The 13,606-nt window shown below is 38.1% G+C and overlaps 1 protein-coding gene across 1 annotated transcript in view; it reads left to right on the forward strand.

Moving 5' to 3' along the window:
- The first annotated feature begins 7,821 nt into the window (after nt 1-7,821).
- The window catches only part of clic5b (chloride intracellular channel 5b), a 42,320-nt gene continuing 36,535 nt past the window's right edge, over nt 7,822-13,606 (forward strand). The window contains exons 1-2 of the mRNA XM_020939933.2: nt 7,822-8,197; nt 10,863-11,176. Of these exons, the coding sequence (XP_020795592.2) occupies nt 7,897-8,197; nt 10,863-11,176 (615 nt within the window). The 5' untranslated portion in view covers nt 7,822-7,896. The remainder of the gene's footprint in view (nt 8,198-10,862; nt 11,177-13,606) is intronic.

Consider the following 13,606-nt stretch of genomic DNA (forward strand, 5'->3'; position numbering starts at 1 on the left):
GATGCATTTATTCAGCATTTCTGTCTCTCAAAAACAAAAAAAATTAAGCAAACACTTTGTTACTGATAATTTACGCAAAACTTTCAAATTGACAGTAAGAATAGGCTACAAATATGAACCTTAGAGCAGTTAAAATACAATAATAAAATATACTTTGAACATGAAATAAGGCAGAAAAACATAAATGTGTCCAAAATAAACTCTGTATCCAGGTGTTCTGCAATCTTTATATTTATAAAATAAAATACTTATTTATAGGGATGTAACAATAACCGAAATATCGTGATATTGTATCGTCAAAGTTCTCACAGTAATATCGTGGACCATCACAATATATCGATTTACAAGTCTTTATTTTACAAGTTTAAGTTAAGTTTTAAGAGTTATGGTGTGGCAAGACAGAGGGAACTACATAGACCATGATGCTTTGCTGCATTTCAGTGCAAACTGCATGAAGAAATAACAGTTCTAAGCACTTTGAAGTCTTAGTTCTCCACAAAATATCACAATAAATATCGTACCGTGAGATGTATATCGTGAAAATATCGTACCAAGAGATTTGAATATTGTTACATCCCTAATCATGAGCGTCCCCAGATCGTGAGCTTTTCTTCGATATTGCAATAAATATCGTACCGTGAGGTTCATACCGTGACGATATCGTATCGTGAGACTTGGATACCGTTACACCCGTACTTATTTATATAAAAAATATCCAACTTGTACAGCCTTATATTTAACATAATGCTTTTGCATTTATTCATTTATTTGCATTTATTCAAGCTGGCATTAATGTCTTTCTGAAAAAACAAACAAACAAAATTCTTGATAAACACGCACTGTTACTGTGGGTGGGCTCGCTCGCCTCTCCACAGACCTGAACCGTAACTTGACCTGGTGCTGCCACTTGCTTGTGTCTACGTACATAGATATTTTTAATGCCATACTGTGAAACATGCAAGGAAAAGTAACACGCAGCTTCTCCAAGCGTTCACTGTGAAGACTTCTTTCTACTGAGCATAAACGATTTTTACACATATTGAGATTTTTCTGAGAAACATGTAGCAGTTACCATGGTGACACAACGCACACATTACCAAACACTGTCAAAAAAAACTTTAAGATTGTCTGAAAACTCAAGAAAAAATACAGAATTGATTAAAACAACACATTTTCAGGAGCCCGTGATCCATATGTGCGCTCATGGTCGTGTTTAGGAGTTTTAATTTGTCTGATTTTCAACTATAAGAAAAAAAAAAATGTGTAAGAGACTTGTTTTAACAGCACAAAGCAGCTCACCTGTTGTAGCTCCAGATACGTCAGTTCTTTATGGTCAGATTATGTTAAAACAAGAGTATACGTGTCGTGGTTGAGCGTGTGAGTGAAATGTCAGGGTTTGCTTCTGGTGCAGTTTTAACCTTTACATTGAATTCCTAGTGGCTTTTCTTTGACTGTGGTTTTCACTAAATACGACTCATCTTATCTCTTCACGATATAAAGATAGAAACGAGAACACCTGCTTTTCTGCTGCACGTGAATATTTGATGAACGAGGCTGGACTCCCTAAAGAAAGAAATGTAAAAATAGATTTGAGCCAATCATTTTCAAGTCTATGCAAAAGGAGGTACAGTATATACAGTATCAAAGAACACATATTATGCACAAAATTAAACTTTTTGCTTCATTTACTTTTTTCATTTGAGAAGCACTGTGTAACTTTCCAGATGGAGATGTTGTTTTGCCTGGAATTTTTCACAGTATGGATATTAAACTTCTCTGTTTCCATGGAGACAAGCGCTAAGCCAGTTTACAAGTCCGATCTGTGGAGAGGTGGGCCCACTTAGAGTAGAATGTATATTTTTCAAATGTAAAAAAACACCTAAAATTAACTAATAAGCAACTTTAATGCCATACTGTGGTACATTCCAGGGAAAACAATTTCCATAGACTGGACTCTTACCAGAAAAGTTACACAGTGCACCTTTAATCCATTAATCCAAAATCATTCTTTCTAGCTCTCAAAAAAATGATGTGTTTGTATTTTTCCAGTTTTGTTGCATCATGGGTAAAACTCTGCATAAAATATGCAGTTTTTAAAACCATAATCCATCTCCACACTCATTCTATGGTGAAATTTTGTTCACACCAAACATGTCGCTCTATTAAGGCTCGATTCTGTTGGTTTTTTGCCAGTTTTGTTGCATCATAGGTAAAAATCTGGTCATTACATTTTTAAGCCCAAAAAGCCATCTCCACACTCATTCTATGGTCAAATAATTTTGTTCACAGCAAACACGTGGCTCTATTAATGCTCTGTTCTGTTTGCATTTTGCCAGTTTTGTTGCATCATAGGTAAAAATCTTGTCTAATATGCAGTTTTTAAGCCCATCATTCATCTCCACACTCATTCTATGTTCAAATTTTGTTCACAGCAAACATGTGGGTCTATTATTGCTGTGTTCTGTTCACATTTTGCCAGTTTTCTTGCATCGTAGGTAAACATCTATTCTTCTCTTATGCAGTTTTTAAGCCCATAATTCACCTCCAGACTCATTTTATGGTCAAACTTTGTTCACAGCAAACACGTGGGTCTATTAATGCTGTGTTCCATTTGCATTTTGCCAATTTTGTTGCATCATAGGTAAAAATCTCGTCTTCTAATATACAGTTTTTTAACTCATAAGACATCTTCACACTTATTCAGTGACATTTTTTTTTTTTCATTTTCACAATGAACACATGGCTCTATTAATACTCTTTTTATGTTTAAATTTCTGTTGTTTTTTACCAGGTTTGTTGCACCATAGGTAAAAATCTGTTCTGATTTTAACACCATAAACCATCTCCAGACATTTACTATTAACAGGGAGATTTGAACTTCATTTGTTTATTTCATAGTTGTTCATTCCTATTGCTGACACCAGAGGGAGCTCTAACGCCTAAATACTAACTTTGAAAATGTGAAATCCCAAAGTGACCAAAAAGCATGTTTTAAATGGAACTAAAGCCAAAAGTAAGCATAATATGTGTTCTTTAAAAAGGGCAAGTCCAGTTTTCTCCATCAACTATTTTCTTATCAGCAAAAACGGGAAAAACACTGTTAAAGATGCATTGTGTAACTTTTTTGGTGAAGGGTCCACCACGGAGATGTTATTGTTTTGTTGGAAATGTAACATGGATTTTTATTGACCTAAAAACTTTCCAGGCAGTATCCCCACGGAAAAGGTGATGGACCCTCCACCAGAAAAGTTACACAATGCGCTTTTAACTTATATCGCATTAACTACTTTTGAATGTTACTTGAAACTTATTTAAAAACGCTCACTACATGTGCCAGAGTACTGCTTGTAGATGTGTAGATCCTTTTTTTTAGTACTTTTTTTTACCATTTGCCTTTTAAACTTCTGTGTTTTTGTGTGTAATCGTCCGTGTGTCTAACGTATCTTCTGTTTTAGAGTAGCAAAACAGATAAATGTCCATATGTTGACGGTCATAACTAGCGCCATCCGTTGGTGAATCGTGAAAAGTGCAATTGCTGTTGGTCGGTATTACGTCTTAGGGACTTCAGAGGTTTCGTTGTTGCTTGGAGAAGACTTTTTCAGCATGGCTAGAAGTGGACTGTTCCCCTGATTTGCACTAATATTATAGATTTAGAATGATAAAGAAAGAAAAGGGGAGTTGTAGATGGATGCTTTTAGGTCATGTCTTATTTGCACTTGTTTGTAGTTGCTTATATTATAAAAGGTTCTGTGCCTCTTGCCAAAAAGATATACACAATCACAGAGACTCAAGTAGATTCTTAATCGGTAAAAAAAATTGAACGAATATTCCTTGTTTTTCTATTTTAATTTCGATTTTTTAAAAGCCTAATATAATACTTGCACCCAAAAAAAGGACACGCTCACTGTGATCTACTTTTTACAAACTTTAAATTCATAAAAAAGTATTTATATTCCAATTGTTGATTTTATGGTGTTGTTTTATGAAATCAGAAATCTATGAAGAAGATACAGTATTTTCAAAGAATTCCTATGAGATATTAGAATAGGTTTTCTCATTTGGTTACTTTGGATTTTAAAGACTGATATTTAAAAATGTAATGAGATTTAATACGATCTTTGCCTTGTAATGTAATCAGAGAGTCTTCTAAAAATAAAAGGGAAATATGTGAAACTGAGAAGAGACTGTGTGTTTTTTGTTCATTTGTGGGTTTAAAGGTCCGATTATTTTGCAATATCCACCTTCACCTCAAAAGCCATACACTCCACTTGACATGTGAAATACACACAGGGGTCATATAGCTGGTTTGTTTATTCAAAAAAATTAAATAAAAATCACTTTCAGTACAAATATAAAGGCGTCAGTCCAGTAAAAATCTGTAATATTTGATGTTTTGTTTTTTACTCAATGTGATGCAGAATCATGTTATTAACATTAAAGCTGATTCATAATCACCTACAGAACATTAATCACAGACTACAACACATGAACCAGGACTAAACCAGGACTAAAACAGGACTAATACAGGACTAAACCAGGACTAAACCAGGACTAATACAGGACTAAACAGGACTAAAACAGCACTTAAACAGGACTAAACCAGGAATAAACCAGGACTAAACCAGGACTAATACAGGACTAAACCAGGACTAAACCAGGACTAAAATAGGTCTAAACCAGGACTAATCCAGGTCTAAACCAGGACTAATCCAGGTCTAAACCAGGACTAAACCAGGTCTAAACCAAGACTAAACCAGGTCTAAACCAGGACTAAACCAGGCTGAACGGGGACAAAACCAGGACTAAACCAGGATTAAACCAAGACTAAACCAAGTCTAAACCAGGTCTAAACCAAGACTAAACCAGGACTAAACCAGGTCTAAACCAGGTCTAAATCAGGACTAATCCAGGTCTAAACCAGGACTAATCCAGGTCTAACCAGGACTAATCCAGGTCTAAACCAGAACTAATCCAGGTCTAAACCAGGACTAATCCAGGTCTAAACAGGACTAAAACCAGGTCTAAACCAAGACTAAACCAGGTCTAAACCAGACTAAACCAGGACTAAACCAGGAAACAAAACCAGGACTAAACCAGGTCCACTAAACCAGTCTAAACCAGGTCTAAACCAGGACTAAACCAGGTCTAAACCAGGACTAAACCAGGACTAAACCAGACTAAAACTAAACAGTAAACCAGGACTAAAACCAGGATAAACCAGGACTAAACCAAAACCAGGACTAAACCAGGATTAAACCAAGACTAAAAGTCTAAACCAGGTCTAAACCAAGACTAAACCAGGACTAAACCAGGTCTAAACCAGGTCTAAACTAAACCAGGACTAATCTAAAACAGGTCTAAACCAGGTCTAAACCAGGACTAATCCAGGTCTAAACCAGGACTAACCAGGCTAAACCAGACTAAACCAGGTCTAAACCAGACTAAACCAGACTAAACCAGGAACGGGACAAAACCAGGACTAAACCAAGATTAAACCAGACTAAACCAAGTCTAAACCAGGTCTAAAACCAGGTCTAAACCAGACTAATCTAGTCTAAACCAGGACTAATCCAGGTCTAAACCAGGACTAATCCAGGTCTAAACCAGGACTAAAACAGGACTAAACCAGGATTGAACCAAGTCTAAACCAAAACTGAACCAGGACTAAATCAGGTCCAAACGAGGTCTAAAACAGGACTAAACCAGGACTAAAATAGGTCTAAACCAGGATTAAACCATATATAGGACAATAGTGCAGATATCATGAGTCTATGCAGGGTCCAGTTTGACATTGAAGTTGTAGCTATGTTATACCAGGCCCACTACACCCCTCACTGGCAACTCCAAATGATTCTAGTAAAGATTTATGGATCTTAAAAACAAAACACTGTCGAGCACTTCCTGTGTTACCACGTGACATCACAAGGTGGAAGAGAGTGTTTTCTGTTTGAGAGAAGAACTCATCCTAAATCTGTAGGGTTTGTGTGTGAAACGTGTGAATGAAACAAAACACAACTCCAGGTGTGTTTGTGACATTACAACATAGATCAGAAAATAGTGTTAAAGTGAGTTGTCCATCTGTGGGTTTCAGAATAATGAAAAATTTGAACTGTTACCATAGCGATTAACAATTTAAGACAAAATAGTTTCTCTCTTGAATGGGAAAAAGTCCTCAAAAGCTTGAATATAACAGGAGCAGGTCTGGTACACTGGGTATAGTGAACGAGTGCAAATGTAAATGGTCGTGTTGTTTTTCTGAGCACGTATCTGTGTAAAAATGAAGTGAAGATACGACCGCTGACTGTCATAAACAGATAACCATGTCACAGCAGTATGGCTTACAAATAGACCTGTTTCCCATTAAAATGCATGTTTTAGGCTTTCGCAAAACATAACTCAAAGATTATTTCAGTAAACAGTTCACTACAGATAAAGCAGAATTAACAATAGAGTGTATGTCTTGTTATATCTACTGTTTTAATGTTTCATGAGGCTTCTTGCAAATGCTTTCCAATATGGTTTTAACTACAAACTGTAAATAAACTAACCACCTAAAGAGAATTTTTCCCATTCAAAATAATATTTTGTTTTAAATGCACTGGAAAAAAAACAATATGTAGGTACATTAAAATGGCTTAAATTAAGAACATTTTACTTCATGTGAGTTGATTCAACTTGACAAATAAGTAAGTGATGAAGTTTATTTTTATATAGAGCGTTTCACAGATGTATGTCACAAAGACACTTTACAGTTCATTATTCATTCACTCCACACTCAGTGGTGGTGAACTACTATTGTGGTCACAGCTGCCAATCTGCACCACTGGCCCCTCTGACCGCCACTAGCACACACACAACACTTTCATTCTCTGCAATGCGGGTGAAGTGTCTTGCCTAAGGACACAACTACAGATTTTGTGACTGCACGCCCCCTTTGGCACCTGATTTTCCCAGCGTCTCCCATCCAAGTACTAGGCCTGGCCCTGCAGACCTTCTGAGATCTGACGGGATCAGACTTTGACAAGGAGGTATGGTCACACTAAAGTCAAATGATGAAGTGTGTGTTTTTTTTATTTCAAACAACATTTGATTTTGTTTCTTATGATAAGTGCAAAAAGTTGTTGTCTTTCCTTATTTCAAGTGTAACAAGATGTATTTTCATATTTTAAGTAGAAAAAGTCTTCTTCCATTGGCAGATCATTTTACTTGTCAAGTGAATTCTACTCAAATCATTAAAAAACTTTTCTTTGTTCAAGTCATCTGAACTTGGCTCAATTTTGGTTTTTGCAGTGTGGTTAAATGGCCTTTGTTACATTATTTTCAGATCTGTGTTCTAATGTTTCCTCGTCACAAACAGACCTGGAGTTGTGTTTCATTCACATGTTTCACACACAAACCCTGCAGATTTAGGCTGAGTTCTTTTCTCAAACTGAAAACACTGTTGAACCAAAAGTAAAAAGAGGTGTTGTTAACTAGAAAACTACCACTTCATGACATCACAAAGAGGAACAGAGCATTTTGAGCTTTGGAGATGTAGACAGACTAATAATAAAGAGTTACTCAAACATGTGACACAACTCGACACGACAATTTCACGTAATCTAGGACGTTTAAATACAAAAAAAGCGTTGTGGATTGAAGTGGTTCTCTTTCATTCCTGATAAACCCTGTCTCTTATCTGGCTCTTTTCTCTCCCACCCTCCTCCGTGTCCTTGAAGGCAGCCGTTTCCTTCTATCACTTGTTAACTTAAGGATCAAAGTTCTTTTATGAGTAAACGCTGGAATTTGCCCTAGCTCTAGGTCACTCCGCAGCCAGTCCCACTCTCTGTCAGCGACCGGAGCGGAGCGCTTCACAACTGAACCAAAGACCTCTCCAAAAAACCCCCCCCAAAAAAAATGAACAACGAGTACGACCTGGTGACGGAGGAGAAGAGAGCGGACAGCCCGGATAAAGAGGAACCCAAGTACGACAACCCGATAGAGATGATCGAGCAAGTGTACAGCGAGATCCAGGTGCACGCGTCCGAGGATGGGGACCAGAACGGACGGGCGCGGGACAGGGCTTCCTCTTCTTCATCTTCTTCGTCTGATGAGGGGGAGAAGAAGGAGAAGGAGGAGGAGGAGGAGGAGAAGTCGGTGACGGTGGTGCTGGAAATTACGCCCGAGACTCCTGTGCAAACTTTAGAGGAGGTGAACGGTAAGGATGTGAAAATGTACAAAAAAATGTGAAGAGAAAAATAAAAGCAGACAGTGTAGTAGTTAGATGATGGTCACTATGTTAGAAATAAGATGAATATGTTTAATTTACAAGATCAATGAAGAGATCTGATCATATTAAGGTATTTTCTGATTTATGTTCCACTGAAAAAAACGAAATCTAGCCAAGTTAAGATGACTTGAATTAAGAAAGTTTTATCATGGTTTGAGGAAATTGAGTAAAGTAAAATGAAAATACATCTTTCTACACTTAAAATAAGAAAAACAACAACTTTTTGCACTTAAAATAAGAAACAAAATTGAATGTTGCTTGAATTTAAAAAAAACAAAAACGCATTTATTCCATTGGTAGATTTGACTTGTCAAGTTGAATCAACTCAAATAAAGTCAAATCTTCTTAATTTAAGTCATGTTTACTTACCTAGATATTGTTTTGTTTTTTTTCCAGTGTGTAATTTTGTTCCTTTGTTCCTCAAAAACAGACCTGGAGTTGTGTTTTGTCTGAGTAACTCTTTATTATTCGTCTGTCTGCATCTCCAAAGCTCAAAATGCTCTGTTCCACCTTGTGATGTCAAGAAGCTGTAGTTTTCATGTTACCTTTTACATTTAGTTCAGTACAGATTGGCAATTCCAGAGCTGAAATGATCCAAATGATTCTAGTGAAAGTGTTTGGAGTTTAAAAACAGAGTGGAGCACTTCCTGTATTACATGACATCACAAGGTGGAAAAGAGTGTTTCTGTTTGAGAGAAGAGCTCAGTCTTAATATATGCAGGGTTTGTGAGTTAAACATGTGAATGAGACAAACTGCAGACACCGTGGGGCGCCAGTCGCAAAAAACTGTCGGTTTGTCCTTAGGCGAGACACTTCACCCACGTCGCCAAGTAGGAAAGTGGTGTGTGTGCGTGAGAGATGGCCAATGGTGCAGATTGGCAGCCTTGATTACGCCAGTCTGTCCCAGGGCAGTTGTGGCTACAATAGAAGTTTACCACCATCCAGTGTGGTGTGAATGAAGAATGTACTGTAAAGCATCTTTGAGTGTCCAGATCAGAAAATAGTGCAATACTAGCACTTTAATGTTTGGAACATAAGTAATACACGCATCAAGAATCTCGGACTTCCGGTCATTGCTCAATTCATACTGGGAAGGATTTTCAGAAAAAGTGAGCATCAAATCGCCATGTTTGTTGTCCCAGTAGGATGTATCTATTGTCAAAGTCGATCTTTTCAAGTCTTTTGAACCATATCACTTTTGTTTCTGGTTCTGATATTGTCATATTTTAGTTTATTTATCGTAATTGTGTGGTTGTTGGATCCTAACAGCGGAAAATGGCCAACTCCATAAATGCAAAAGGGAGTCAGATGTGTGTGACTGCAAACTGTTTCCCTGTTTGAACATTTTGTATGTGGAGCGCCATCAAAGCAAAATCCTGATCCCTCGCTCAACCTCGCTTATGAATTTAAAAAGTCAAAGCGAAAAGCGTTAAAAAGCGTTAAAAAGCAAAAGGCACCAGCTGTTCAAGAAACACCTTCCACTGCAAAGTGACCAAGACGTGATGTTTCTGTAAAACCACAAGAACAAGAAAGTGCAGCTCAGCCTGTTTGTTTTCTGTACCTCTCGATTAACAAACGGGATCCCGCTTTGATGGCTCCACATACAAAATGTTCGCTGCAAACTCGGGATGATTTAGGCAGTCAAAGGTTTCCTTTTTCGTCCTTCTAGTGTTTCAATCCTGCCCATCGCCTTCACCTTTCATTATTTTTCAATTCTGTTGGGAAGAGAAACAGTTTGAACAGAGGTTTGCAGTCACACACATCTGATTCCCTTTTTTCTCAAGCCGTTTTCCACTGATAGGATCCAACAACCACACAATTACGATGTCAAAACTAAAATATGACAATATCAGAACCAGAAACAAAAGTGATATGGTTCAAAAGAATAAAAAAGATCAACTTTGACAATAGACACATCCCACTGGAAAATCAAACATGATGGTTTGATGCTCACTTTTTTGGAAAATCCTTCCCAGTATGAATTGCACAATGACCGGAAGTCTGAGATTCTTGAGGCATGTATAGAACTTAAAGCTCTATAACATCCAGGTGGAGACAGGGAGTCAGCATGTGTTAGAAAAGTTGCACAGTGGACCTTTAGTGTGAACTCTCAGAAGAAGCAGATAGTTGTTGTTTATCATCACTGAACACACCTGGAGTTGTTAATGTTTTTTTTTCCACACATGTTTAACACATAAATCCTACATATTCACACCGAGTTCTTCTCTCAAACAGAAAACCCTCCATACACCTTCACTTGAATCATTGATATGCTGCCAGTGTCTCTAAACTCAAGGTAAAAGGACCTGTTATCTTGAAAACTGTCAACCTCATGACATCACAAGGTGGGACAGAGCATTTTGAGCTTTGGAAATGCAGACAGAAATAATAAAGGATTACTCAAACTCAATGTATGAATGAAACAAAACACAAACACAACTCCAGGTCTGTTTTTGAGGAGGAAACAACATTATAACATGTCTTAAAAAGTGAAAAGCGAATAGCAATAGAAAGAAAAATCTATAAAATTGATCCAGGCTGTAGAAAACTTCATATTTCAGGACTTGACTGAACTCTATTCCTGATTTTGTAGCCAACTGTGAAGAACACAAAGAGGAACCTGAGGAGCACCATGAGGAACACCACGAAGAGCAAAACCAGTCCAGCTCTAGAAGATCTTCCACATCTTCTTCGTCCTCGGCCTCCGCGGCGGACCCTACCCCCTGCGTCGAGCCCCCCCACGAGGAGACCAAAGCCGCGGAGGAGCCGGTGACGCTGCAGGCAGAAGAACTTAAAGCTGAAGACCCAGTAGACCACGGCGTCCAGACTCTGGAGAACATCACGCTGGACGAGGACAGCGCGGCGCCGGACGACCCCACGCAGCCTGATATCTCACTGTTTGTCAAGGTAAGAGAAAGACAGCACGTGTAGACCTTGGGGTGCTCTACATGTATGTCTATCGGCGAAGTGTTCAGCGGTTACCATGGTGACACAACACACACGCACTACTCTGTTAGAAGACGTTACTTAAATTAGACTTTAATCTGAGTTTTATTTTAACACAATCTGGCTTGTGCGCTTAAACAAGTTTATCTCAGACAGTCACTATGGCAACTGCTAAACATTCCTCCAACAGAAATACATGTAGAACACCCCCCAGTGTGATGTCAGTGCTGAGTATCAGTTGGTTGAATGTTCGGCACTTCCATGGTGACACAAAGCACACAGGGATGTAACGATTTCCAAACCTCTAGGACGCTTTTTTGCTTTGAAAATACCTTGACAAGAATTTGGAGTAATTATTTCCGACATAATCCCAAGAATTCAAGAAAAAAACATATGTCTTCATGTTGTCTGCGCTGAAATGAATCATGGGATATGTAGTTCCCCATGTTTATCAGCTCTTGCTACTGTAAGACAAGACATTAAAACAGAGGAGCTTATAATTCGTTATATTGTGATGGTCCACGATATTATTGTGAGACTTTTGACGATACGATATCACCATATTTCAGTTATTATTACATCCCTAAACACACACATAAGAAAAAATTGCCAAAAATGTTTTATTATTCATATTCTGCAGCTGATGTCCAATCCAACTGTTTTGTACGGCACATTTTACCAACACAAAGTCTCAAAGCCACAATATAAATGAGCACATTAAATAAAATAAAGCATAAAATAAATAACTAAGCAAGTCAATAAAATTATTAAAAAAATACTAAAATTTGCAAATAGAAAAATAGCAAATAAAATCAATAAAAGACAGTCAGAGGAGAACACAATTTTCACACCGTGTTAAAAGCCGGTGAGTAAAAGTGTGTTTTTAAACTAGACTTAAAAGAATCAACTGAAGCGGGTGGTCTTAATGTGAGGGGGGAGAACGTTCCAAAAGCCAGCCACAGAAAAGGCCAGGTCACCCCAGGGTCACCCCAGGGTCACCCAGGGTCACCCCAGGGTCACCCCAGGGTCACTCCAGGCTTTAATCTCTCATTTTTGGAATGACAGGTTGGAGCAGCCCCTCACAACTCAGAGCGTGTGAAGAAGTGTAGAAACAATGAGGTCTGAGATGTTCGTCGGGGTCAGTCCATCAAGTGCTTTAAAAACAAACAATAACATTTTAAAATCAACTCTAAAATGAACAGTGAGCCAGTGTAATGATGATAAATCGGTGTGATGTGTTCTCTGTGTGTTCTGATGTCATCAACATTCCCGGGGGTGTGAAACTAACTAAAGCACTGCTCTGTTAGACGCTGTTATTCAAGTTAGACTTGAATCTGATCTTTATTTTAACTCAATCCGACCAGAAAGAGCTGACTTTGTTGGAACTAACAGGTGAAAATATTAAAATGACAGTCGTAAGATATTAACCAGCTGTTTAAAAGTTGGTCACTCACATCTTTTTGGTTGAAAATCAAACACCTAAATAGGACCATGAACACTTGAACTTGAAAACTACTGCAAGGTGGACTATAAACCCTTCCAGACCGACGGTATAGTATACAATACCTGGGAATATGTTATATAACTTTCCAACCATAAAACATGGAAACATACTTTTTTTTTCTTCAAAAGGTGAGGAACGCTAGCCTGATTCATCAGCCAATTTTACTTCATTTTACTTCGTTTCACTTCATACAAACCGTCTGACGTCACAGTGTTTGAATTTGTTCGCTCGACGGTTGGTGGGTACTTTTTATCATTTAACCAATCGCTGCTATTTGGTCGTGACATATGTAATGCGCCGCTAACAGGGTTAACTGGTATATTAAGCTTTTACCAAATCTCGTAGGAAGAAGGACAATAACGTCTTTCCCCTTAATGAAATTCACCAAACATTCTCTTTGTTCTGACTTTAAATCCTCGATCTCAGGAATCATTGCTAACACAGAATATATAGCTCTTTGCTGATTGGCTGGTGCCTGAACTTGCACTTCTGGTGTTTTTCTGAACCGTCTAGTATATTCTGATTCCTGACCTAGTCACTGGAGAGAAATGAAATTGAACGGAGACTCTAGGTGGCGCCAGCCTGGCTAGAGAAAAGCAGCTTTTCGAGCACATTTATCCATCCAGGCCTTATTCGAGTGTCCAATAGGAACTTTGTTTTCTGCCAAACACATGTGCTCCGTCCATTTTGAATGGTCCAGACTTTGTCAAAGAGTGTAGTGAGTCAAAATGGTCGATGCTCTGAGCTTCTGTGTTCGTAACAATTGAAAAAGTCGCTCTAAGTGCAGTTATTTCTCAAATAAACAAGGTTTATTTCAGTCCAAATGTCCAAATGTAATAAAGCCCATGGAAATGAAGGAAGTGATGTGGTTCTGTGTCCTGGACCTG

This window comes from Boleophthalmus pectinirostris, unplaced genomic scaffold (genome assembly GCF_026225935.1).
Source record: "Boleophthalmus pectinirostris isolate CB_2022bp ecotype Guang Dong unplaced genomic scaffold, ASM2622593v1 HiC_scaffold_13, whole genome shotgun sequence".
In the NCBI taxonomy this organism is placed as follows: domain Eukaryota; kingdom Metazoa; phylum Chordata; class Actinopteri; order Gobiiformes; family Gobiidae; genus Boleophthalmus; species Boleophthalmus pectinirostris.